At 36.0% G+C, this 26,519-nt stretch overlaps 2 protein-coding genes across 9 annotated transcripts in view; one reads left to right on the top strand and one right to left on the bottom strand.

Moving 5' to 3' along the window:
* LOC126753480 (tyrosine-protein kinase Fer) overlaps nucleotides 1-19,465 on the top strand; it is a 93,803-nt gene extending 74,338 nt beyond the window's left edge. For 3 of the 8 annotated variants that reach the window (XM_050464999.1, XM_050465006.1, XM_050465005.1), the window contains exons 4-14: nucleotides 3,438-3,534; nucleotides 3,805-4,138; nucleotides 4,199-4,477; nucleotides 4,548-4,719; nucleotides 5,852-7,732; nucleotides 15,053-15,427; nucleotides 15,497-15,710; nucleotides 15,955-16,041; nucleotides 16,127-16,255; nucleotides 16,556-16,738; nucleotides 18,270-19,465. In XM_050464999.1, the coding sequence (XP_050320956.1) occupies nucleotides 3,438-3,534; nucleotides 3,805-4,138; nucleotides 4,199-4,477; nucleotides 4,548-4,719; nucleotides 5,852-7,732; nucleotides 15,053-15,427; nucleotides 15,497-15,710; nucleotides 15,955-16,041; nucleotides 16,127-16,255; nucleotides 16,556-16,738; nucleotides 18,270-18,421 (3,903 nt within the window). In that variant the 3' untranslated portion in view covers nucleotides 18,422-19,465. Of the gene's footprint in view, nucleotides 1-3,437; nucleotides 3,535-3,804; nucleotides 4,139-4,198; nucleotides 4,478-4,547; nucleotides 4,720-5,851; nucleotides 7,733-10,790; nucleotides 11,077-15,052; nucleotides 15,428-15,496; nucleotides 15,711-15,954; nucleotides 16,042-16,126; nucleotides 16,256-16,555; nucleotides 16,739-18,269 lie in introns of those variants that run through there. The other 5 variants (XM_050465016.1, XM_050465008.1, XM_050465023.1 and 2 more) reach the window with 5 other exon arrangements.
* A 2,749-nt stretch (nucleotides 19,466-22,214) lies between these two features.
* LOC126765554 (phosphotriesterase-related protein) lies at nucleotides 22,215-26,413 on the bottom strand. Its single transcript, XM_050483166.1, has 5 exons — nucleotides 26,247-26,413; nucleotides 23,168-23,683; nucleotides 22,931-23,095; nucleotides 22,655-22,872; nucleotides 22,215-22,593 (listed from the first exon to the last, which is right to left on the bottom strand). The coding sequence occupies exons 1-5, from the start codon at nucleotides 26,263-26,265 to the stop codon at nucleotides 22,456-22,458; spliced, it is 1,056 nt and encodes a 351-aa protein (XP_050339123.1). The 5' UTR covers nucleotides 26,266-26,413; the 3' UTR covers nucleotides 22,215-22,455.
* Between the last annotated feature and the right edge of the window lie 106 nt (nucleotides 26,414-26,519).

Raw genomic sequence — 26,519 nt, forward strand, 5'->3', positions numbered from 1 at the left:
ACTCACTTGAAAATACCTGCAACTATAAAAAAAATATTCCCCATTAATCTTTTTCAATTTAATGTTTGCGTTAGAAAACTCACCATTATACCTTATACATTCATACATATAAACATAGATACATACAAATATGTATTATTTTGCATAAGCAACTACAGCTCAACGATAATTGCCCTAAATAAGCCGCAATATAAGACGCTGTGCAACGCTTGGTACTCGCGTGTAGTCAATTAAAAACGTAATAAAATCGGCGAATGCGTTTTGTTGCAATTTTACGTGGTCTTCATCACGTACGGTGCGGCAAAAATGCGACAATGCCGAAGATATGTGGATGAAAGACAAATAAATTTAATGCCTACACGCTAGATACGCTTATAAATATGTGCAGAGCGTATGTATTTACAACATACATACATATATGCACTTATGTGCATACATACATACTAATTTACTGTAAATTGCATTAAAACAAGTGGGTTAAATAAAAAGCAAAATACGAGATGCCGCGAAGCTTTTCTCAAGTGTTAATACACGTGTATCACACATACATAAATTAACGCTTTGCAACTACATTATACATACATTTGTTTCTCAGCAATTGGTATGCACAAGTAAAAGTGAGCTTCAATTAAAAGTCTCTTGACTTTGCCATAATTGAGGCAATGTGTTGTGCATATTACAAAAACACTCGCACACACACACATACTTGCCTTTGGGTAAGTTGTCATAAAAATGTGTCCAATTTGTGGGTTAGTGTTATAGTGATTTGTTGTTGTTGCTGCACCGGCTATTGGCTTATCACCATTAAATTCGATACTCGCATGTCTGCTCAGCTAGCGCGCGCTTTTTATAGCGTTTCCGTTGCGAAATGCCGGTAAATGGTAACAGGTAACAACAACAACAATAACTAACATATTAACAAGAGTGCCGCTAATAAAATTAATGCAGAAATACACACCATTTGCTATTTTTAACTTGCACTTTCTCATAGCTACACATTTTTCTCTGGGTATTTGGGCTAAAAGCACACACGATCAGCGGGCAAATTGATAAATAAACACAAGTACCTGGTACGCTGGTATTTGGGAATTTGCATATAAATATGAATGTATGCATAGCTATTTATTTATTTAACATACATAAGGCATATGACATAAATGCCGGCTGGTAACGATTTTCCCATAGCAGATGTTGTCATTATAGTTATTGCGGTAAGAAGTTGCCATAATTCGGTTTTATAAGCTGGAAATCAATTGCGTAAATGAATTTGGTCGTATTTATAACCATTTTTGTTAGTCGAAATAATGCTATTTATAGATATTGCACAGAAATAGGTTTGCTTTTTTTAGGGTTTCGGAGGGCGAACATTACTGCCGCTGTAGAAAGATAGCATGCACGATTCATATTGCCCGCTAATAGATTCAGATACAGCTCTTTCAGAATCACGCCCAGTTAGTATTATTTAACTTTACTGGACTTGCGGAACAGTACGCCTAGGTATTAAACTCTTAACTCCGGCCGCTGTAAAGCATTACTTCGCAAGACCAAATTGGGCAAGAACGCCTCTTCACAAACTCCCGTAGGAAGGTAGTCTAGCTGCCGATTCTTAGAATGGCATGGTCCCAAGAGCTCAAAGTAACAGTAATAACAGATTCGATGCCGAGAAATAAATTTGAGAAAATAAAGAAATTTATCCATTTTTCTGATAAGTCGAAGCAGCCATCTAAAAGCGATAATAATGATGACAAATTATACAAAATTGGATGATAAGCCAGTTCGGTTATCGTCCACATTTGTGGGAGATGAACCTATCGAGGCATGTAAGCATTGAAATGGGAAGGAAAAAAATTTGTTGAGGTTCCGAGACCGGTTATTGTTTGAAAATACAATAAACACATATGAGGAGTTGATCTTGCCGACATACTTATGGATCTATATAAAGTGAAACATCGCCTCAATATGTGGTACATGAAAATATTTCACTGTAGCCTAGGCACAGTAGTTTTCAATTCCTGGCTCCTGTATCGGAGACATCTCAAAATCCTTAATCCAAACGCTAAGCATGTGTCACTTATAAAATTCCTGATGGAAATCGCAACTGAGCTCTTAAGCGCTACGCCGGTGTTTTCCAGTTCTACTCAAAACAACAGCGAGTGCTCTAGTGCGCTATGCAAAATATAGAAAGCGACTAAACTTCGGCTTCACCTTCTTCCTCAGAGGCGTCTAGTCTGAAGCGCCGTTATGTTGTTGAAGAACCCCTCAACTCAACATGTCAAAGCGATGTGATGAAAATCGTCAGTGAACAGTTTGTGGAGAGAAAAGACGGTGCCGTTTTTGTAAAACCGGAACACCTCTCTCAAAATGCTTAAAATTTGGTGTTCATCTATACAGCAATACGCACAAAAACTGTTTTTTTTCTTATCACACTTAACATAATATAAAACAAACATATATTTATATGATAAGTAAAGAGAAATCTCTTGTATACATATTTTCTTCTTTGCTTATATTTACATCACTCAAATATTGCTCTAAATGCCCAAAGTTTATAAGCAACTTTCAATAATTTTTGACCGAATCAAGGTAGAGAGCTAAAACTTCGATAGTTAATTCAGGCAGTTTAAGTCAGAAAACCAAGAATAATCTCTGACAGTTGGTTTATGTGCGGTCCTGAAAGGGTTAAGAAAAGAACAATCGAACCTGAAAACATGTTGAGTAAAGAAAGGGTTAAGAAAAGAACAATCGAACCTGAAAACATGTTGAGTAAAGAACAAGCTACTTTGTCAGTCCGAGCATAGGGCAGCATAAAATTTATGCCATAAATGCAACATTTTTGTTAGAAAAGAAAACATTATTAGTAATTTTATCACTCGGGACTTTAGGTCTATTGTGCCCACCATTCCAATATACTGTTAAGTGCTATTGAGGCGATTTGATCCCTATTTAGAAACATAGATGCAAGAGCCTTTATCCTGCGTCTACAGGCTGCTGTGCAGCAAATTATCAGGTGTTCTGGAATTTCAGGTTCCCTGTCTCAGAAGCTCCAAATTTTTTTAGCTTACAATGACCAGCGTAGAAGGCGACGAGTAGCCTTAGTTTGTCCCTCGGGAGGTTGATTACATATTTTAACTTTTTTAGGCTGTAACCACCTGTTAGCAACTTCGCATGGCGCATGCCTTGGAGTTGTTGCCAATACTTATCCCTGCCCACTCCTTCATCCTTGCGGAGCAGCTGGAATTCCGGAAGCTTTTGATTGAAATATAAACAGAATTTTGATCCACGCAGTGTAAAAACTATGAATAAAGTCTCGAAGAATATAAAATGTATATAGTTTGTATTATTGCTCAGGGCATTTAAATTTTTTATTTATTTATTTATTTATAGTTGATAACATTTAAGATAAGAGTTCTAATAAATATGTTTTCTTCTCTTTTCAGCTCACAGACGAAGTTGTACGCAAGAAGGCAGAATATCAGAAACATCTGGAGGGTTACAAGGCACTGCGGACGCGCTTTGAGGAACACTACATAAAATGTAATTATGAGTAAAAATCTTTAATTTTCTTATTTTAAATAACTAACCACTTACGCTTTAAATTTTCTGATTTCCCTTAACTGAAAATTTTTAAAACCTAAAAACGCAATAAAAAGTGTTCATAAGTTTTCTAAAAGAATTATCTCTACCATAGAAAATTATGATAAACTATTTTGTTAAATATTGTATATATTTGATATAAAAACTTACTAAACCATTTATTTTTTTTTTTTTCTAATAAACACTATATACTCCCCTGTACTCTTACAGCCGGTCGCGGTGGTCGAAAATTGGACGATGTACGCGATAAATACCAGAAAGCCTGCCGCAAACTACATCTCACCCACAACGAATATGTACTCTCCATCACCGAAGCCGTCGAGGTGGAGAAAGATTTTCGTACAGTATTGCTACCCGGTCTGTTGGAGCACCAACAATCCGTGCAGGAGAGTTTCATACTATTGTGGAAGAATATACTGCAAGAGACAAGCCAGCATGGTGACCTCACATCCGACAAATTCAAGGAAATCCAGAAGCGCATCGACAATGTGATAAACAGCATAAATCCCAGTGAGGAATATCGGGAATTCACCGAGAAACACAAGTAACCATTTGTGCGGCAAAGTACACACCCCGTCAATAATAATAGTTATTCACTTTATAGAACCTCCCCCACCACACCCTTAGTATTCCAGTTCGACGACGCACTCATTGAGGATATACCCGGCAAATTGCAATCGAATACGCTCACCGTTGATAATCTCACAGTCGACTGGCTGCGCTCGCGACTCATTGACTTGGAAATGTCCGTGAAGGATTGCCAGGAGAAACAGCTGAAAATGATCGAGCATGCGAATGGCGGTTCACCGATAGCGAACGGCAGCATAACGCGCAATGGCAGCACCGCCAGCAATGGCATACAATCGCCCAAAGACAGTCAGAAGTAGGTGTAATTATTTAGTTTTAGAAAAAGAAAATGAAAAAATTATTTGTATTTGACTTTGAAAAAACAGCAGACAATCGAAGGACCTCAATGCGTTGCGTTGCCAAGAGAAGCAAAAACAAAAGTTGGTGGACATGATTAAGTGCGCTTTGAATGAAATTGGCTGCGAGGAATTGCCATCTGGCTGTGATGATCATTTGGAACAGAATTTCATAGAGAATAGTTTTAACAACGACCAACAGGTTAGTGTTTAGGTTATATATACAGTTATGTTTAGTGAAATTTATACTACAAATAAACACACACAGAAAGCAGGTGAAGGGACTAAGCATTAGCAGCACATACATAGTGATTAGTTTAAGCAACTTAAATATATTTATAAATACAAGTCGCTTGCTGGCAATGGTTTTGAGAAACATTTAGTAGACTTAGGGAAATGAAAGGAACATAATTTGAAGGTTGCGGAAAAATTTAGAGGTTTTGGTAACAGATGTATCTAAAAGTGTAAAGATTTCTTGAACTGTATATTCTACACTCATTTCATAAGAATCTGCTCAGTCCTTCGAAGTGCAAATATCTTCAAATGCATTTACTTATAATTTTATAAGATTTTTTGCTGGACCTAGGTATTCATGTAAGTTCATTGTATGAACTGGCATACTGCTTTGAGCTTTCTTTATAAGCTTTTCTATCTTGTGAAAACAATTGGTATGAATGTAACGACAAAATTATTCTTTCTTATTAAAGTTGCACAAATGCTGAGTATCCAATATCTGTTTAATCAGTCTTCCTGATTTATACTGATTGTTTGTTCGATTCGTCACTCTCTAAGGTCTGACGAAACGAAAGTAGGCAATATTGGCTAACATCGGACACTGTTAGTAAAATCACATCCATTTGCATTTTGTCTATATCCAGCGGTATTTCCTTAAACGTTTATGGTTTAAGCTTTACCAAAAAAGCTTTATTTAAATAACAAACGGTCATGCAAACGCCTTCTTCTTCTTCTTTATTGGCGTAGACACCGATTACGCAGTTATAGTCGAGCTCAGCACGAAAACTACTCGAGAACATTATACTTTTTGGTACATCTGTTTAGCACTTTAAAGAGAATTTCTTATACAATCAATTCTTAGTTATTTTTACTAAGGTTTGGGTACACTATTTACACTATTTCACTTAAAGTTATAAGCCTATATAATTTTACTTATTAAACTCTCTTTCTCTCCCATATAATTATATTCTTATATACCCCACTTTATTTCTATAAACACCCAACTACACGCTTGCAATTCAAACATTGAATTGCCAAACAAATCGTGTAAAAAATAATATACAAAAAATAAAAAAATTGGCAAATAAATACACGCTTAGCAGAACTCGGCCACTTCGACCAATTCCACAGGCGTAAGTATTATCAACGAGTTGCGACGACGCGGTGGCGTGCTCACACTACTACGCGGTAGGCCGTTCAAACGCAAATCGACACCGCAGCCGACCACGCCCACCGTCAATCGTATGCGCACACAACGCTTCAACAAGCTACAACCGCGCTCCCAAAGTCTCGGATCGTTGTCGGTAAATACCAGTCCTGCGAAATATGAGCCCATTACTAACCCCTTGCGCATGGCTACCAGCCTCGAAGCTAACACCAGCTACGGTCTGCATGACATCGATCCCGATTCTGTGATCATGTTCGATCGTGGCGCCGCTAATGCAAAAATGTTTCCCAAGTTGCGACGCACGCAACTCTCAATGTTGTGTTTGAATGAAGAGGAGACGCCAACCGCTTTTGTTATATCCATTGATACTAACCCGAATGAGCCAGAGTTACACGATCACACGAACAACAATAATAATAGTATTAATATATATGCCGATTTGTTAGGGGGTTGTGAGTCGTTGGGGGGTGACTGCGACAGTGTTAGAAGTGGTGAGTTAGCTTTGCGACGACAAGAAAACGTGAAAATCGAAATCAATCGGGAAGACAGCACAAGACTAACGGTCGAGTGTGCACGCGAATTGCGCACAGAGGTGGTGGAGAAGAAGGACTTGGATGTGGTTTCGGAGAGCAATAGCAGTGCGACAATAGTGGCGGGTCCCACGGCTGTTTTAGAAACACAAGTGGCAGTGAAGAACTCAATCGATGCGCATTTGGATAAAATCGATGAATTGAATCGTACACTGGATGATCGTCTGAAGCGTCAGTTGCCACAAACTGCCACAACACGGCCTCAATTAAACTTCGATGCTATCGAGTCAGCTGATACTGCCGGAGTCACAACACGCACGAAAACTGCCGAAGAACAGGAGACGCATTGCTCTTCGAAACGTTCGTCAAGCTCGAGTTCAGACTGCCGAACGTGTGCTACGCGCAAGGAGAAAGATAGTGACGTTAATGGTGGTGGTGGCAACACCAAGAAACGCTCCGTTTCATTCTCACAAAAATCCATAAACGCGATTATGACCAATCTCAAGGAGTTCACGAAGAAGAATGCAATGCCGAAAGTGCCGAAGACAACCATTACGTTGGTGGAATACAAAGAGACTAGCGATCAGTTTGAGTTAATCGATCCTGAGCTGGGCAAGTCAACGCAGAGCAATGGGCGCGCCAATGACGGCGCAGATAAAAACAATGTAGAAACTGAAAGCGCAGCTACACAGAACACAACAAGTGAGACAGACACCAAGCTAAAGAGTAACGGCAGCGTGACCAAAGATAAAACGTCAACTAACAACAATAACAATCACAACACAACAGCAGATAATACAACGAGTACCACAACGCAAACACCGGTGACAGCTGCCACAGCTGATGCGACCACGAATCCGTCCAAAACCGAGCCATTAGCCATGACCGCTAAGCTACGCCTGAAAGTGCCAAAGATACAAAAGAAGTCCAAAGCGCTGCGTCAAACGTTCCGCGCCAAGTTACTCAATTTCCAAATTAAACGCGATAAAATATGCAAACAATGCACGAAGCGACGGCGCGTACATCCGTCCAAGAACATGTTCGACTTCAGCAAAGACTTCGGTTTCAAGCGCGACGAAGTCAACGCGGAGCACTGCGATGCAGGCGTTGAAGAATTCTGCACATGTCCGCCCGAGAAGTGCACAAATAAGATCGCCTTCATCGAGCCAGCAGCGCACTTCGATTCGACAAGCTCTGCCGAGGCCGAGGACGAAGGCAGCGGTGGCGAGGATCGCCTCAGCCTGAAGGAGCACTGCTACAGCGTGCCCAGCTTGGCGATGAGTGTGAGTAGTTGTAGTCGTAGAAAAAGCAGCAGCGGCCAGCGCAGTTGCACGAACGCAGGCGCAGCAAGGGAGGCGCCGAAAGGCATATACCATATCATATATTTACTGTGAAATTTGCATCCGTAGCTGCATTTATAATTACTCGCAACTGTAGCTGCATTTTGCATCCAATATAGACGTAGCTGTGTTTTGCTCACAATTTAGCATTTTGTTTACTAGATATTTTTGTGTTTTTTTGATTTTGACCACTCTCACTCTCTGCACACTCTCTGTACGTATGTATGTACATCAGCTATGCACCATAAGACACCAGCAATAAAAAAAAGACACATATTGCCACCCACTTTTTCGTAATGTATAGCAATTAGCGCATCCAGGCGTTGCTAGCCGCGCTTTGACCTTCATAATCATTAAGTTTTACTGTCGTTAAATGGGGTTTTGATGTTTATTGTAAACACTTACTGGAATATCTCTGCATTATTTATAATTTTTACACACCTGAGCGCTTACGAGCTCGCATATTTTAAGTTCTCACCTAATTAACGGGTATTCCTTAGTGTATATTTACATAAATATACATATATGTACTTGTATAAGCTTATCTGATGAATATTTCTGCATGTTCAGCCGCTGTAAATAATATTGGTTATTAATTGTTAAAAAATGCTGAGAATTTTCTGACTTGCTGAAGTGACTTTCCAATTACAACCTGGTACACTTGGCGAATTTTCTTGGCATGAAAATTTTGTTGTAAATAATTTATTGTTTTTTATAAGACTTTGTTTAATAACCGCTATTTTATTCTAATCAGTGTAAATATATAGATATGTATATGTACTTATTTATTATAATATACCTAGATATATGTATATATTTAAAATTTAGTTTTAAGTTAACCAGTTCATACTTAAACTTTGAACACATAGACGACTAGACGACAGTAAAATTTTCTTGCCAGCAAATGGCGTCTTGAAGCCAGCTTCTTGAACATTTTGAAGAGCGCAGCGTCATATCAAACAGCTGATATACACAACTTCGTTGTTGACGTATTAAAATTTTTCACTCCAATGAAATTGAAATATTTTGTTCAAAGTGAAATTTTTTGTGCAAAAAATAAGTAGATAAGTCAATTCACTTCTTTTTAATTAGCCATTGTTATTAAAAATGATATAACGGGTTTTTCAATTGGGACGATAGGAAAGTAGACCGATAGGGACAGATAATGACGCTATATTTTTTCCGTTTTTTTGACATTTCTCTTCAGTGAAGTTTTCTATTTCATTATGGAAAGATATACATATGAACCAACAACAAGTCGAAATTATTAAAACTTACTACCGAAATTCGGAGTCAGTGCCCTCAACTTTAAGAGCGCTACGTTAAATTTATAGTCATCATAATCGTTCTGTCAGATCAACAGTTGAGCGAGTAGTGGAAAAATTTTAAAGACAAAGAAGTGCCAGTAGTATCGAGAATATTGCTACCGCTAGCGCATTATGTAATTGAGGAAGACTCAAATCAGTCTCTCACACGTCCTTGTTAAGCGTTGGGCATCTCTATGAAGTCATTGTGGCGAATTTTGCGAAAAGATCTTTGCCTACATCCTTACAAGATCAAATTGAAGGGAGAACTGAAGCTGCTTGACCACCAGAATCGCTGGTGAATGGTTTCGAAAAACCAGCAATCACACGTGCTCCATGAATCACCATTGTAGCCCGAAAAAAGTATGGTTTGGTGCGGTTTATGTGCCGGCGGCATCATTGGGCCGTACTTCTTCCGATCGGCGCGTTAATGTGAATGGGAATCGATACCGTTCAATGATAACCGAATATTTTTGGCTCGATTTGGATGATATGGACTTGGACAATATGTGGTTTCAACGGGACGATGCCACAAGTCACACAGCGAATATCACAATCGATTTATTGAAAACCAAGTTTGGTGAACGTGTTATCTCACGAAATGGCCCGGTCAATTGGCCGCCTCGGTCATACAATTTGACGCCGTTAGACTATTTCCTGTGTGGCTACGTCAGAATCTATGGTCTATGCCAAGCAGGCAGCGACGATTGATGAACTTCGTACGAATATTGAACTTGAAATTGCAGCAAAATCGGCCCATTTATGCTTGGGAACCGTCGAAAATTGGGTTCAGCGTCTGGACTTCTGTAAGCGTGCCCGTGCGTTTGTAGCGCTATTATTGAACAACCCGTTATGAGAGCAATTTTATGCTTCTATTTCTAAAATAACGTTAGACTTGTTATAACTTTGAATAATTTTATATTTCACATATTAGGGCAGTTGTACCTATTGTCGTCGGCAAAATTAGAAGTATATTATTTTGTTTATCTATCTATCCCGCAGTTTATATACGTCGAGCGCATCTCCATCTGTTACACGTAATAATATACTATAATTGATTACAAGTAAATAAAAATTTGCAAAAGCAGCCGGTTAATTTAACTTCTGGTTATTTGCACTAAATCAAGCAAATCGATTTTTGGACACGTGCCAGGATTGAGTCATGCAGCCACTGACTAGCAGGCAGCGATTTCACATGGGACGCGAAGAGTGAGAAAAATCTTTTCAAAGAGCAATTTTTGCGGTTGCCCTAAAATTAGCAATTATCCATTGAACTAACAAATAAACTAATCTAATGGCGCTCTCTGGCGGAATTCGCTACAGAATATGTCTAAATGGGAACGGCTGAGTCTGATAAGGAAGAAACAAGAGCAAGAAGCCATAAATGCTTGAAGCTGGCAAAACAGGGAGCGTCGAATTGTGCCGTGTACCGATTTCTATTTCTCTAAATAGGCCAATGTTCTCCGATCGAGCGAAAATTCAAGAGCATCGCGACTATAATATGTACATATAATTGTTGTTTGTGTGAAAAGCGTGAGCAGTGAAGACATGCAAAGTATAGGCGATTTTCACTCGACTTTTTCAAATTTCTTTTCATTTGTATATTTTCGAAACGATTTTTAGCATCTAAATATTGCTGAATATCAGCCGCATTTAGTTCCCTCAGTCAGTCAGTCGTCGGTTGCGTCAATTTGTGCCGCGTTTTGTGCCGATACTTGCCTAAGAGAATTCCGCATATTTTAGAATATGTGAAGATCAATCTAAGTTATACGCTTAAATATTGAACTGCCGGGAATTTTCAATTTCGAGAACTAGTAAATTTTAAGTATCAAAACGGAGGGCATCCTGCAGCATTTCAGCTTCTTCAGAATGAGCTCTTCGGGTTTTAGTAGTTGTAGCTCCTCACAACTACTGACACCGACAGAAATCGTAGGGCCGCCGGTGGCGCCAGGCAGAAAGAAACGGCCCAAGTCGTTTGTGCTTGTAAGACTCATGGCTGCTTAAGTGTTTTACAAAAAAAATATTTTTTTTTTATTTTGGTTTTCAAATATTATGTGTTGAGAAAGAAAAAATTAGCGATAAAAAAATACAATAACAAATGTGCATGCAGCTCTGCTTGTGCGAAAATATTTCTTTTTGATTAACCAAAAACTTACAAAATATAAAATAATTTTTTTAAAAACCTATAAATTGAAGTATAAATAAAACATTTTATTGCTATAAATTTCCATAAATAGAGTGTAGCTAACGTCTCCAAAGCAAACCACAATGCTCTCAACCGGATGTGAGTAATGGCACTTTTAATGCCAAAACAAATTTGTAAAAAAGCCATAAACTTAGTTCGTTCTACGTAACCACCTAAAAATATTTGTACTCGTATATACTTGAAATATACTTCGAAGCAATATTTGACAGCACAAAATATTCCATGCAAGATATTGACAAATGCGCGTCTGTGGTTTTTCGGCATATTTCCGTTGTTATTGTTTTTTGTATCAATAAAAATAAAGTCGACCGAATATATCTAAATTTAGCTAGATATGTGCATACATATAGATGTTATAGCGTCACCTATGATTGTCAAGTAATATATTTCAATATTTATATTGTTTACGTTTTCAGTGATGTGTGAAAAAAACAATCGATTAATGCAGATCGTGACTATTAATTTTGTTAATGAAATAAACATTTTAGTTAGTTATTCGTTCTTTTATCTCAAACCACTATTTATAAGGTGCGAATACTCTTTGCTGACTTGTCTCCTCTTTGATCCTCAATTGACTAGAAAAACAGTTTGTAGCAGCTTTTTTACTCGTTTCAGAATATAAGCTGAATAATGGTTCAAGTAGGTTAAGGGTTCTGTCAAAGTTTCCAATTTGAGGTTTGACGCTCCTAAGAATAAATAAAATTTCAACCAAGAAGTTGAATTAAAGTTTCATAAATTGGTCATAGGTCTAATGATATATATGTATATGATATGAGTGTATCACAGAGCTTACTTGCCTGTATCTGAATAAAACTACGATTTAAACCCATTATTGTTGCCATCTTATGTCAAAGCTTTAATAAATTCAACCAACTTATAAAGAAGCTGGCAGCTTTGCTTTCTTTTTTTTTGTTTTTTGTTTGTTAAAAGTTAATACCATTTAATGAAGTCATTTGCAGGCCACATTATATTTAGAATTAATATAATAGTGTATTAATATCTTGCCAAAAAGTTGTAGAGAACTTCACGGTTCCTTTTTTATTTTCAAATGTCCGTGCCTAGAAGGTATTTTTCCTCTGGATATATTGTTCATGAAAAGGTTGTCATAATGATGAGAAAATCAGATCAGATCAGAAAAACATATCAGATATGAAACTATAGTTCAAGCATTTGTTAAAGTTACACACGATCCTAGAGTATTTTTTATTATAACACTCTTTATTTCTTCTTACGTTGGATTTTCAAACGAATTCTATCCTTTATTTTGTGGTCAGTGTTGTTACAGTCAAACTTGCTACAGTATGGTATACGTAGTTGCCTTTTATATTTCGAAATTCGAGAACAAAAGCAAGCTATTCGGTGCCAAGTCGTGACTTTACGGTGGTTTATTCATCAAATCGGTGTTCTGAGTGCTCAAAATGCAGTTGTTTCAGTCTATGTGTAAGAGCTCGTGGTGAAGAGTGAACCGTCTTCGGTGGTTGGTTTTCTTGATTTCTTGAAAGACAACTGGCATTAAAATAGTTGCGTATCACTCAAAGTTTACTCTTCTGTATTATTCTAGTGGTATGGTTACGACAAGTCAAGTTTTTCCACAAAAACAGTCAACCCGTCAAGCATTTGCTTGAAAATGCTTTGAGCGCGAACAGCTTTTGCTGGATTTGGATAATTTTGAAACTGACTGCTGTTTACTTTCAGGCTCAACGATTCATCACATATAATGTTGCCATAGACGTGTTTCAAATCATCGTATTTTTCAAACATTTCTCTCGACCAATCGACACCAGCCGTTTTTGAGCAATCAACAAATTGTGTGGGATCCCACGCGAAAAAAATGTCTGCAATCAAATGTTCGTGCAACATTGAATATGAGCTAGTTCCACTAGCGCCCATTATTGTCTCAATACCACGATAGGTCATATGACGATCTTGCAATATCAGTTAGTTAATAGTTTCTTGAACAATAACTGATTTTGGACGACCCTCATAAAACTCGTTTTCGAATGATCTACGATCTCGATTGAATTCACTTTAATATCGATTAACACTGTTTTATAATGTAGCTTTATCGCCAAAAATTGATTTAAGTTCATTGAAGTACTGTAGCTGAGATAACCTACGTTGAAAGTCGAAATAACATGAAAGATGTCAAACTTTACTATAAAGTTGTCAGTCGTCAGATTGCAACACTGGGGTTGCCAAATTCCGAAATATAAAAGGCAATCAACGTACAGTTTAGTTTATTATACAAAACATAGGCATTGGTGGAATATTCTTCTCTTATAAAAAGTCATATCGGATTATTAAAACACATATCGCCATAAAAACTATCCGATGATAATCAAAACTTTTTATGGTTTTATTTGAAAAGGTACATTCTTAATTTTAGCTGGTAATGTTGTCTGAGACGACGGTATTAGCTCCGACATAATTGATCAAATCAAATCACTATATGTAGCTTATAACTGTCATATAAACTGATCGATCAAAATAATGATTTAAATATTTTCACACTCTTTTACGTTGTAAGCAAGGTATATATGTATATATCTGTATAAGGGGCTACATGGGTTTCCTGGGCCAAAAAACGGTCTTTTTTCAATAATTTTTTTTTACATATAAAAAATTAAATATTTTAATGAAATTTTTTTTGTTTGAAAGACTCATATTAAATTAACATTTTGTAAAATTTTCAAAAAAAATATCAAAATGGCAGTCATTACGACGCCATTTCCGGCAGTCCCTCGGAAAAAAGGTGCATCCGCGTTGTCAGCAGAACTTCTTTCAGGATCATCCGAAATAAAAAAAAAATATGTACGTGTTTTAGTAAGGACAATAAACTAGGTATTGGACGAAGGAAAAAAAATGAAAATTGGATTTTTGGCAGACGTTTTCATAAAAAAATGCAAATTTCGATGAAAATTTCTCGACATTTTTTTTTTTAAATAGTTGTAATTAAAAAAAAATCCTTCGTTCAAGACCTTGTAAATGATATCTCGAAGACCTGTGTAAAATTTTATCAAGATCGGTTGAGTAGTTCGCGAGAAATCTTGACAACCGACTTTGAAAACATAGTTTTGAGAAAAACGCGTTTAAAGACACCGAATTCAGCCTAGCTGTATCTCCGAAACTATTAGTCGGATCAACTTGAAAATTTAGTACAATATTCTAGAGATGTTATAGAATTCAATAAGAAAAAAATTTTGATTTTTTGAAACTGGGAAACCCATGTAACCCCATAAAGGGTATTGTAGCTTCGGTACAGTCGAAGTTTGTTGCCTTTCTTCTTCTTGTTTAATCCTTGTTTCTTATGTATATAGAATAATAACAACAATCGATAATTATCATATTAAGGTCTTACACTTTTAAAAATCTTGTGATTTTTATATAATATAAACTTATAAAACAATTTTTTTATTGATAAAAAATCTTATTTGTTACTATTTATTCTTTAATTAATATATTCAAGTAAATAAAATTTTGTAAATATGCTAGCCACGCTAATATAAATCGCTTATAATTACCTTAAGTTAGTACTACTATATTTTCCAGCAAAATAATGTTTTTTTCAAACACTCTTTTGATTCTTGCTACAAATCTTTATTTTTCTGTGGGCATGTAGATGTACAAAGATTTTGTGTAAACAGCTGCTTTCGCTGATTTTTATGTTTTAATCATTTTGTATTACTAAAATTAAGCAAATTATATGAAAAACCTTATATAACGCATTAAATCACACGCTAATTTACTTCACAGATGTCGCTGTCCACCAATCGGCCACTGTACGAAGAAGAGTGGTTCCATGGCGTATTGCCACGCGAAGAAGTCGTGCGCTTGCTCAACAACGACGGTGATTTTCTGGTACGCGAGACCATACGCAACGAAGAGAGTCAAATTGTGCTCAGCGTTTGTTGGAATGGTCACAAGCATTTCATCGTGCAAACCACAGTCGATGGGCATTTCCGTTTCGAAGGACCACCATTTCCCAGCATTCAGGAGCTAATTATGCATCAGTATCAGTCGGAGCTGCCGGTCACAGTTAAATCGGGTGCCATCTTGCGACGTGCCATTTGTCGCGAACGTTGGGAGTTGAGCAATGATGATGTCGTGTTGCTCGAGAAAATCGGACGTGTGAGTGGGCATACAATTTTTTGCTTAAAAGCAATGATATTTATAATTTTTGTGACCAATTATTTGCAGGGTAACTTCGGCGATGTCTACAAAGCCAAGTTGAAGTCCACAAAACAGGATGTCGCTGTGAAAACTTGCCGCATGACCCTGCCCGATGAACAAAAACGCAAATTCCTGCAAGAGGGTCGCATTCTCAAGCAATACGATCACCCGAATATTGTCAAATTAATTGGTATTTGTGTGCAAAAGCAGCCGATTATGATCGTCATGGAACTCGTGCCAGGTGGGTTAATTAAAGATGGCAAGGTTGTCAAAATGCATTTGGAATTCTGCTGAAAAGTGTTTTTCACTAGAAATTTCTCACTGAACTTTAAGGCTTTGATGTTTGCTAATATGACGTCACCAAAAAAGATGATTTTTGCTTTACATTGTGTGTAACACGAACAGCGCCATATTTTTAAATCAATAATATTCTAAAATTATCGAAAATATTTGAAACTAAATTAATTTTTATTATTACTTTTCAGGTGGCTCTTTACTAAATTATTTGCGTAAGAACTCAAATTCATTGACGACACGTCAACAGATGGGCATGTGTCGAGACGCAGCGGCTGGTAAGTTGAAAATATTATTTTTAGTTATTCGAAAATGTTGCATAATATTATAAATATTTTAAATATTTATTTAATTTCAATTTAGGTATGCGCTATTTGGAATCTAAAAACTGCATACATCGTGATCTCGCCGCACGTAATTGTTTGGTTGATTTCGAAAACTCGGTGAAAATCTCAGATTTCGGAATGTCACGTGAAGAAGAAGAGTATATAGGTAAGTACGAAAATGGTCCGAAAATATGAAAAGTAAGGTTGGATAATTCCAAAACAAAGCTGACGCGGCCATAAAGTGTGGCATTTTTATATATTGCTAACGAAGTAGGCAAAAGTCAAATAAACGATATAATTTTCTAAAAAATTTTTATGGAGTATTATAAATAATATTGAAAAAAAGAAAATTTTATAATTTTAATTAATTAAAAATAAAATTTTATAATTTTTATTTTTTTTTTATAATTTTAATTTTTTACTAATTTTTGTCTTTAATTGTTAATAATATGTTTCTCCTTTACAGTTTCCGATGGCATGAAGCAAATTCCTGTTAAATGGACAGCGCCGGAGGCATTAAATTTCGGCAAATATACCTCATTGTGTGATGTTTGGTCCTACGGTATTTTAATGTGGGAAATTTTCTCCAAAGGTGACACACCCTACTCGGGTATGAGTAATTCACGTGCACGCGAGAGAATCGATGCAGGTGAGTGAGAATAAAGAAATTAAACTTAGTTTAAATAATTTCAATCAATAAGATTCAGTAAGCATCCATGTTTTAGACGCGATCAAATATTACTAATTTGTAAAAAATTGTATTTTCTGAAGATTGCGTAATTTCTTTGTTTCGGCAGCTTTACAAATTTTAACTTCTAAATTGAAAAACTTCTACCTTAAAAATGATTTTCTGTGCGTTTTTGCAAGTGAGGAACCCGAATCCGTATTTTATATTAACTAAAAAGAACAACCGGCAAAGAGAGAGGGGTGTCAGATATGTAAGGTTAGCAGGGCATGCAGCGAGGTGGTTAAAGTCATGCGGCTTTTACAAAAATCCAATTCAAGAAGGTTACTTTAGGGTTGATTTCTACGAAAACACCCAGACGGAAACTGCTTGGAGAGCAGTTCATTAAGCTCCTTAGCTGGGAACATACAGACCTCACTGTGTTGTTATGAATGCTCGATAGGAGACATCAAGAGGCATCCTATGATATGTAGTCCGGAGTGCAGTGTTCCGGCATGTCTGAAGCTTCTTCGTCTGTGTTTCACAATATGAGTTCGTCATGCTGATCATTTATATACATATGTATATCCCGATTTTTCCTTCCGGCTTTTACAACAATCGTCGCAAATTTATTACAAAGTGCGTTACAAAGTAAACAGGACTCAGCGCCCACTGGCGGCGCCAACTATATATATCATCGATTGTCCAGTGAGAATTTCATGACATTTCATTGATTGGAAGTGAAGTTATTGCGTTTTAAGTGTCCGTATGTGTGTGTTATCGGTGCGAAAATGAGCTTCGAACCAAGAGCCAACATTAAATTTTGTTTTAAAATTGGTAAAACTTTTATCGAAACGTTTCGCGAAATTCATGGAAATCGAATGGAACATCTCCAAAACATCGATTTATCGCATTTTGACCGAACATTTTGTCTTACGAAAGGTGTGTGCGCGGTTTGTTTCACACAAATTGACTGACGACCAAAAATTGCTCAGAATCCAACATACGAAGGACATCATTAAAGAGGTTTATTTGCCTAAAAATCAAATTTTTATCATTAACCACTCCCGTATTCACCTGATATGGCACCGTGCGACTTCTTCCTTTTCGGAAAAATACATTTGCCCATGAAAGGAAAGCGTTATGCAGACGTAGAGGCCATTCGAAAGGCTTGCACCGGCATACTGGCGGCCAGACCGGCCAACGAGCTAAAACATTCGTTCGACATGCTTTTGGACCGTGCAAAAAGCTGTGTAAAGCAGAAGGAGACTATTTTGAATATAATAATTTGATTTTGCTGAAAAACCCCTTTTGTTTTGTTTTTTTTTTAGTCCTGTTTACTTTGGAACGCACCTTGTATACCCTGTTCAGTCTATAAAACCTCAAAAATAGCTAATATAACAGTCATATAGTAGTAATATAGGAAACTTAGAATATAATTTCTATTTTTCAGCAGACTGTCGGACAAAATTATAATAACTATTAAAATTTATATTCCTCTCTCTCCCTCTTACAGGCTATCGTATGCCAACGCCTGAAAACACACCGCCCGAAATGTATCGGCTAATGTTAAAGTGCTGGTGCGCCGAAGCTGAAGCACGACCACATTTCGACGAGATCTACAACGTTGTCGATGCACTGATAATACGATTAGACAATAGTCATTAGGAAGCAAATATAAATTTAATGCAATAAAAAAGAAAGCTAAATCATTTAAATATTTTCATACTGCATATATACATATACATACATATATATTTAAATATAGTAAGGATAAAAAAAAAACAAATATTTAATTATGCTAAAATTCATACAGACACACACATGTTTGCATACAGTTAAGGTGATATACATACATACATTTACTTATACTTAACATATAAATACATGAAGCTGTTTTTACATACAAAAACATACAAGAAAGTGAAGGATGTTCAAGCAGCCGAATCAAATTTTATATTTTCTAAGCATATATTTCGCGTCTTAAGATAGACTCTCACTCATATTTTGCATATACATATACACACACACACATACTATATACAATGTGCGTAATAACCTGCATAATTATGTATGTAATATGGCGTAGCCGCTTTAGAATACTCGATAACTTTATAATTGCAACAAGGTGCAGCTGTGTAAATATTTTACTTGAAAAGCGAGTGTGCAAGCTATAAATATGCTTACATATTTATGCCTTTATGTATGTAAGTATATACGTTCAAATGTTCGCTTTTATAAACCGCCAGCAATTTTGTAAATTTTTAATTTGCTTTTTCGAAAATTTATAGCGGTTAGTTCATAAATTTTCGCTGCTAAACTGTACCCTCGATGTGCCAAAAAAGAAAAACAAAAAAGTTAATTGATGTAAACAATTCAAAGCGTCGATTTGCAAGCTGTTTATTTGTATTTTTAGCGTAGAATCCTAAGTTTATTAATAAACACACACATACACACATGTACTGAGCGGGTCAATAGTGCTTTACATTGGTTGCATGATATATGACTTTGATAACTCTTACCATATGTTGGTAAACAATTATTTGAAATTATTGGTTTTTACAAAAGCTTTTATTTTATGTTAGGAAATTGTAAAAAATATAAAAATATTCTTATAGTATATATTATTGTAAGTTTTATTCCTTACACTCGTCAATTTTGCGCATAATTAAGATTATTTACCGCTGCTCTTTACAACGAAAAAAAAATTAAGCATTATATTTTACATACTTTTTTTTTGGAATATTCTATTAATTTTTTTCCCCTGTAAACATAATTTTTAATATTATACCTTTGCCAGGATTATTTTTTGGGAATTTTCTTTATATATATTTTTTTGTAAACATATTTTTTTATTTTACTTTTGCTAGGTTTATTTTTTATGCATTATTTTGTAATACAATAATTTTTGTGAAATACTACCTTTTAATCAAAATCACACGAATTTACTCAAACTATTTAGCATTTAAGATTTGATAATTTACATAAAAACATAAATCGTTTAAATTTACGGCGTTTGTATGTATTAGCTTTAGCTCTCATATATTTTTTTTAGTTTTTATTTTAAAAATATTATATGTGTATATGTATGTATAATTTTTCGTTTGCATTTGCTTGTATCAAATCTCTGCATATATATATTTATAATCAATTGCAGCGCAGTTTTCCCACAAAATGTTGTTACTCGTATCTCTAAGTTAATTTTTATCGCATATACCGTATATATTTTAATTACTTTTAAGCATACTCTTTAAACTGCAAAAGTGTATATGAACTGCAAATTATAAATAAATAAACGAAATTTAAATAATTGAAACCGTAATAATTAAATATTTAGAGCAAAAGCCAGAGTTATGAATATCAGGAGACACAAAAACAACTATATAATAGCGTTGATTTTATTTTGCTTATTATTTCGCCAAATTTTATAACTTTTGTTTGTTTGTTAATGCTTGAAATAATAAGTAATGAACGAAGGACTAATACAAATTTTTATATTTGACAAAATATATTATTCAAAATCATTATCAAAATTATTATTAATATGTTATCAAAAATCTTTTTCTTTCAATCATTACCTGACCAATAAATAGAACAAGGTCATTTAAAGATTTCAAATCGATCTGTCCTGCTGTTTTGGAAAAATTTTCCTCACCGACTCTGAAAACAGCGTTAAAATAAAAACACATTAAAGTTTTTGAAGCTGACTACACTAAGTTAAAAACCTCAAATATTCGGAGAACGTTTTCAAATATATGTATGTACTACATTCGATGTGTATGTAGAAACAAAAAAACAACTTTTAGAAACTACTCTATGAACTACTTCAACATGTTCTTTTTCTGCACGAATATTTGCGTAGAGCTCGCCAGTGATCCAAGGATCTCTATAAAAATACAAAAGGAAGTTAGGAGGACTCAAATCTGTAGATTTTGTAGCCACTCAGCATTACCTCTTTTTGATGCTCAGGGAATTTTCATTGCACAACGTCCTCTTGAAATGAAATTATTTCACATACGTATTTACGAGTCGACATAGTGATACAACGATTGCTATTCATTGTCTATTTTGTTTTGTTTGAAAAATATGACTTAATAATGGGTTGGGCGCATGCGTTAGTCCAAAAAACCACTTTTTAATATTGCGTTTTTTAGATTTCGAATGGGTTTTCTGTTCCACAAATATGGCAATTTTGATGAATGTCGTCATTCATAATTGTAATGATATTGAATTAAAGTTTCAAAATAAGATACATTTATCCTACAATACTTTGTATTAACTAATAATAGTTAAGGCTCCCTTAACCTGAAGTTTTCTAAATATGGGGAACATTTTTTATAGAATTGGCTGATTTCAAACGGCTCTTTGATTAACCTTTGAAACTACTAAACCCTCCATGGTACAGTTGTATATCCTTATTAATAATAGAGAAGATAAAATTAATCAACGTAGTGTTCTTTCAAAAGATATTTATCTTTGAAAAAAGTTTCTCTGTAAATTATTCCAATAAAGTTTGAATTTCGAGTTTCTTAGGTCTCTCAAAAAAGTAATATGAATATCAGGGGACACAGATAATATACTTGTATAGTGGATTGTACGAATCTAGCTATCAAAAATTTTTTTAGTGAGCTTAACATTTTATGCACATATATATCTATCATTGTCTGCAGTTTTAATTTTTGTTAAGGGGTTTCATATAGTCTCATAAAGTTATAAGTTTTTTTTTACCAATGTAAAAATTTGTGATTTTACGATGCTTTATTACAAGTTGTGAGTACCCTAGTGGAATAATAATTTTTTAAAGTTGTACGGGACTTTGAGTATAAGTTAAATACTCGTATCTAGGAAACTTCTATTGAGTCTAAATGCACATTGTGACAAAAAAGGGCCCGGAATAAAACGCGAAATATTTAATAATTCATCAATATTCATTCTTTCGCTTTCAAAGAAACAATTTTCACTTTCACTGTTTTAATATTTTGATCAGCTGAAGAGGTTGAAGGTCATCCTTCAGCGATCTCTCGACCGCCTTTTAATGCTTTGTGCCACTTCATAGGCTTGTGTTTTGGATAAAACTGAATCACCATACGCCTTCTCCAACATTCGCAATGGTTCCGCACACGAAATTTGATCAGAAATTTAAAATTTGAGAAAAACTCTTTGTTCGATATTTTTATCCATTGTAAAAAAACGCTCTACGGAGGTGTACCGACTTAACAGCTGCTGTAAACAAACTGGTTGAAAGACCGCGCTCATATTTTACATAGTTATTAAGGACAGTCCTACAAACTAGATTTTGTTAAAAGATCATTTACCCGGGGGATTTAAATAGATTTTCCGGATGCTTTTTGGACACAGTGTATACATTACCTTGGTAAATTTGCTCACTAAACGAAAAAAGAACCCTATATCCGATAATAAAATTTCTAACTTTTCCAACAGCAACAAGAAAATTTGTGCATATGTTTAGGATTCTCAATTCCCATTTACGAATTTTAATTAAAATAAAGTCAAATTTATTATCAACACACTCTTAAGAAACTTTACAAAATTCTATACTTTTGCATATGTTATTATATAACAACTTTAATTAAACGACAATAAACATAATTTTATGACAATATAATAAAATAAATTAAAAATTCAAGAAGTACATTACGAGGCAAAGCATTTTTGATATACTTTTTTAAGCTTTTTACAATTTAAATATTAAATTGCAACCAATTGGCTGGGTTTGTAACGGTTATCTGTTCAACATCCTCAACTGACACGCCTCTGGCGAACATGCGTGGCAGAATATTCATATAAACGTGGTGATAGCCATGGCCGCCATAAGAAGTCTGATATTGAATAAATATTATATTAGTAATATGACTTACTTTGAAAATTCATAAAACTTACCAAACGATGTTTCGTGTGTATATCATGTGACAATAAAACTCGATTCACCAAACCCTCCTCCAGCAATTTCAGCACATTCGATAGGCGCTGGCCATCCGATGGCATGTCAACAGTGGAATTCAGCTGATAGAATGAGCACTCAATACCGAAGAGATCGTATTGAATATAGCTGCCGAGCTTGGCGAACTCCAGCACTTGATCGATGTCCAAGAGGGTGCCTAACAGTAAAAAAGCAATTTAACCTAATCAATAACCATAGATTTACTGCCAACTCACGATCCACATGCGACATGATGGCTTTGTCAGCACGACCGCCGGCCTCCAAGTAGAGACGCATTATTTCGAAAGGCGCCTCTGCATCACGACCAGGATGGAAGGAAACACCACAGCCGAGCACTTCCTGTATTTCGCCGGTGGCGCGTATGGCACGTTTCTCAAAATCTGCGCACGAAAAACATTTATATCATATTATTATTGCGTCATCTCTCTCTCTCTCTCAGCACTCTCACTCACCATGCAGTGGATAAACACTGCCCACTTCACCAATGTAACCGCACTTGACCATGCCCACACCCTCCACTTCAACACCAGTAATGATTTCTCTCGAATACAAATCGGTCAATTGCTCCACAGTCATGCCCAAGTGATCCTTTTCCTGCAGATTGTGCACATAGTGTCCGGTGCCGGCGATAACATGCACACCTGTGCTCTTCGCCACATCCACCATAAGTTCGAGGTTGCGTTTCAATCCATGCGAACTATTTTCCACAATTGAACCACCGCCGTACTTCTTATACAGTTGTATGTCTTTCCTGACCGCCTCGTGTGCCTCCTCGTCATGGAAGTGGATATTTTCGTGCGATGAATAGGGATACTGACGAACGTAGCCTACGGTTTCCAGGCTAATTTTCTGCTTCAGATATGGCTTGAACTCCTCTGGTGGTTCACAATAGAAACCTTCAAAATCCAATGCAAGATGCTCATGGGTGAGTGTACGGCCAAGTAGATTGGGATCGATGGGTCCGAGAACTGTAAGACAACAAGTGTTTAGCTAAGTTTACAATGCCATAATGGCATGTTTAATTAAGGTGGGTGCAGAGATGATGAAATGGCGCTAAGTTGTATGAAATGATGGTACGCTATGGGATTTTATGAGAAACTCTAACATTCTCTATTTACCGATCTGCGGTATATTTTCTTAATTTGCTCTTTGGATTAAGGAGAGAAACGTTAAGGGTTTAACCGTCACAACCTCAAAAAAATTATGATACTAAAGCTACCTGGGGATTTCAAAAGTGGAAACTATGTAGGCAAGACTTTCGGACTCGCGGAAACAATAATGTAAGCTACAGTAGATATATCTTAATCTAACTAACTTATTACTCTCAACATCACACTGCTTAGGACCGCAGAGTTGTTATGTATACAGGGTTTGTCCAGAAAGTAATAGAACTGGTTTTCTTCCGCCGCGACTGTACTTCAGAGCGTGCGCGCGCCAACTGGATACGGTAGAGGGCGTTCCTAGCTAACGAACGAGCGTCTGGTTGGTTGTCTCCGAATACCTGGACAGTCAGGAAAAACATTTTCGCGCGACATGTTTCTATGGGTGGTGCAAGTCGAAAATGCAGCGTTCGTTAGAGCAAAGGTACGCGACTAAATTCTGTGTGAAACTCAGTAAATCTGCGACAGAGACGTTTGATATGATCAAATGGTCATGAATCTTTGAGTATGATCCCGAGACTAAGAAGCAATCTTCCGAGTGACACACGCCGGCGTCTACTCACGTCTCCTCCACATCAAAGGCATCGTCCACCATGAATTTGTTCCTCCTGGACGAACCGTATACGCCAAGTTTTATGGTGGAAGTCCTCAAAAGACTCAAACGAAGGCTCAATCGGGTCTGACAAGACGACGCAGCCGATTGGAAGTTGCACCACGACAACGCCTCGGCTCCCACCGCCTTTTTTATAAACAGCTACCTAACCAAGACTGGCACCCCAACGCTTCCGCAGCCCAGATGTGGCCCCTGGACTTTTTTTAGTTTCCGTGCCTGAAAAGGCCGATGAAAGGCAAGCATTTTCAGACGACAGAGGAGATCCAAGCAGCATGCACCTCGGCTCTAAAGACTATTCCGGATAATGCATTCCGTGACGCCTTCAATGCTTGGAAATTGCACAGGCCGTGACGTAGAAGCAGCCTATTTTGAAAGTTTTAAAGGAATTGTAACGCTGGTTCATTAATTTTTTTTTATAAACCGACTAAGTCCTGTTACTGTGAATAAATCCCTATTTTTAATTAGCGAAAACGCTCTCACTCATTTAAAGCAAAAGGTTAAATGTGTTGTGGAATACAAGGTCGTAGATTTCTGGTATATTTTGTTGGAGTATACAACTGGAAGTAGGACGATATTACTTATTAGAATCGGCTTAAAAAATGTAGATTCCTCCAATCGCCAGACAAAAATCTGAACAGAAGCTTTGACACACACCTAGGTAAGGTACGCATATACACATGAGTATATCCAAGTTTCGGTTATGATCCACTATGCAAAGTTCACATTTGGTCAGTTAAAAGATCGGGTTTTTTGTATTGCCAAGAGCTATTGGGTGTGATACAACGGACCCTCATTTATCGGCCTTTCAGCACTCTGATTGAGGTGACTAATTTCGATTCCAATTCAAGTTGTCCGGTTGACTGACGATCGCCCTCAGAGGTTTCTACCTCGGGGTTTTAGTTTAACTTTAACAAATAGCGTGTGCCTAATTTTAAACATCGGAATGATGATTTAAATTAATTACTTTTTAGAAAGAATTTTGTCAGTAAAAGCAATGCCCTCTAGCTATCGTATGCATTGTTCACTCAATATTATTGTTTCAAACCAATATCTCTTAACAATATCCTCAGGAATATCTCCATACTAGTGTATACTCCAAAAATATTTTGTCGCAAATGAACCGTTTGTATAAGATTCATGAGGTTTATCAGTGGTGGCGTTAAAGGATTACTTGCATATAAAATATGTTATTTGAAATACTACTTTAGGTTTTGTTAAAACATACACCGCACCATAGGGCAATAATATAGCACCTGGAAATTTTGCAAGAAAACTTAAAACCAAAGTGATAATACTTATGGAAAATCCGAATTTAATAGGTTATTTTGTCAGTTAGGAATAAACAAATGGTATTAGTACCTCAAAGAAGTCACTAAAAGGATTTAAACTTGGAAAAAAAATATTATTTTGCAAGCTATGTACCTCAATTTTGCTATACCATACTTTTCCAAAACTTTTATAAAAATACAAATGTATTTATGTTTTTGTAAAAAAATAATTTAAATACATCTCAAGCGTTTAAAAAAATTATACAGTAAATAAAAATGAGAAACCAAAATGTCATTGAGACCCTTCTCATAATAAAATTTTACACATGATACTACAGCCGGTCATGTGACCAGTTACTTTTCACTTACTAATATTCATACACATGTATGTAAGTATGTAAAATAATTAATTTGAGCTGTAAACAGCATCTTTATTGTAATTAGATTGCAATAAACTACGTAAAGCAAATGAATTATGCATTTTTCTCACCAGTTTGAACAATTGGCATTTTCAGTTATTTTGAGTAAAAAAAAAAAACACAACAAACAAACTAGAATTTAACACTTAGTTTTATCAGCACTAGAATTTACGAAGAAGTGATCGCTTTGCCCGCTTCTATAATACTGTAAGGCTTCAGCTAACGCTGAGTGGGATACTGGCTCCAAGTTAAACGCTGAGACAAGCAGTCGAACGAAGGAAAATCCAAAACAAATATACAAAAACAGAAAAACAACCATAGATTAAGGCAGCAAGATGCAAATA

This window comes from Bactrocera neohumeralis, chromosome 2, assembly GCF_024586455.1.
Source record: "Bactrocera neohumeralis isolate Rockhampton chromosome 2, APGP_CSIRO_Bneo_wtdbg2-racon-allhic-juicebox.fasta_v2, whole genome shotgun sequence".
NCBI lineage: Eukaryota > Metazoa > Arthropoda > Insecta > Diptera > Tephritidae > Bactrocera > Bactrocera neohumeralis.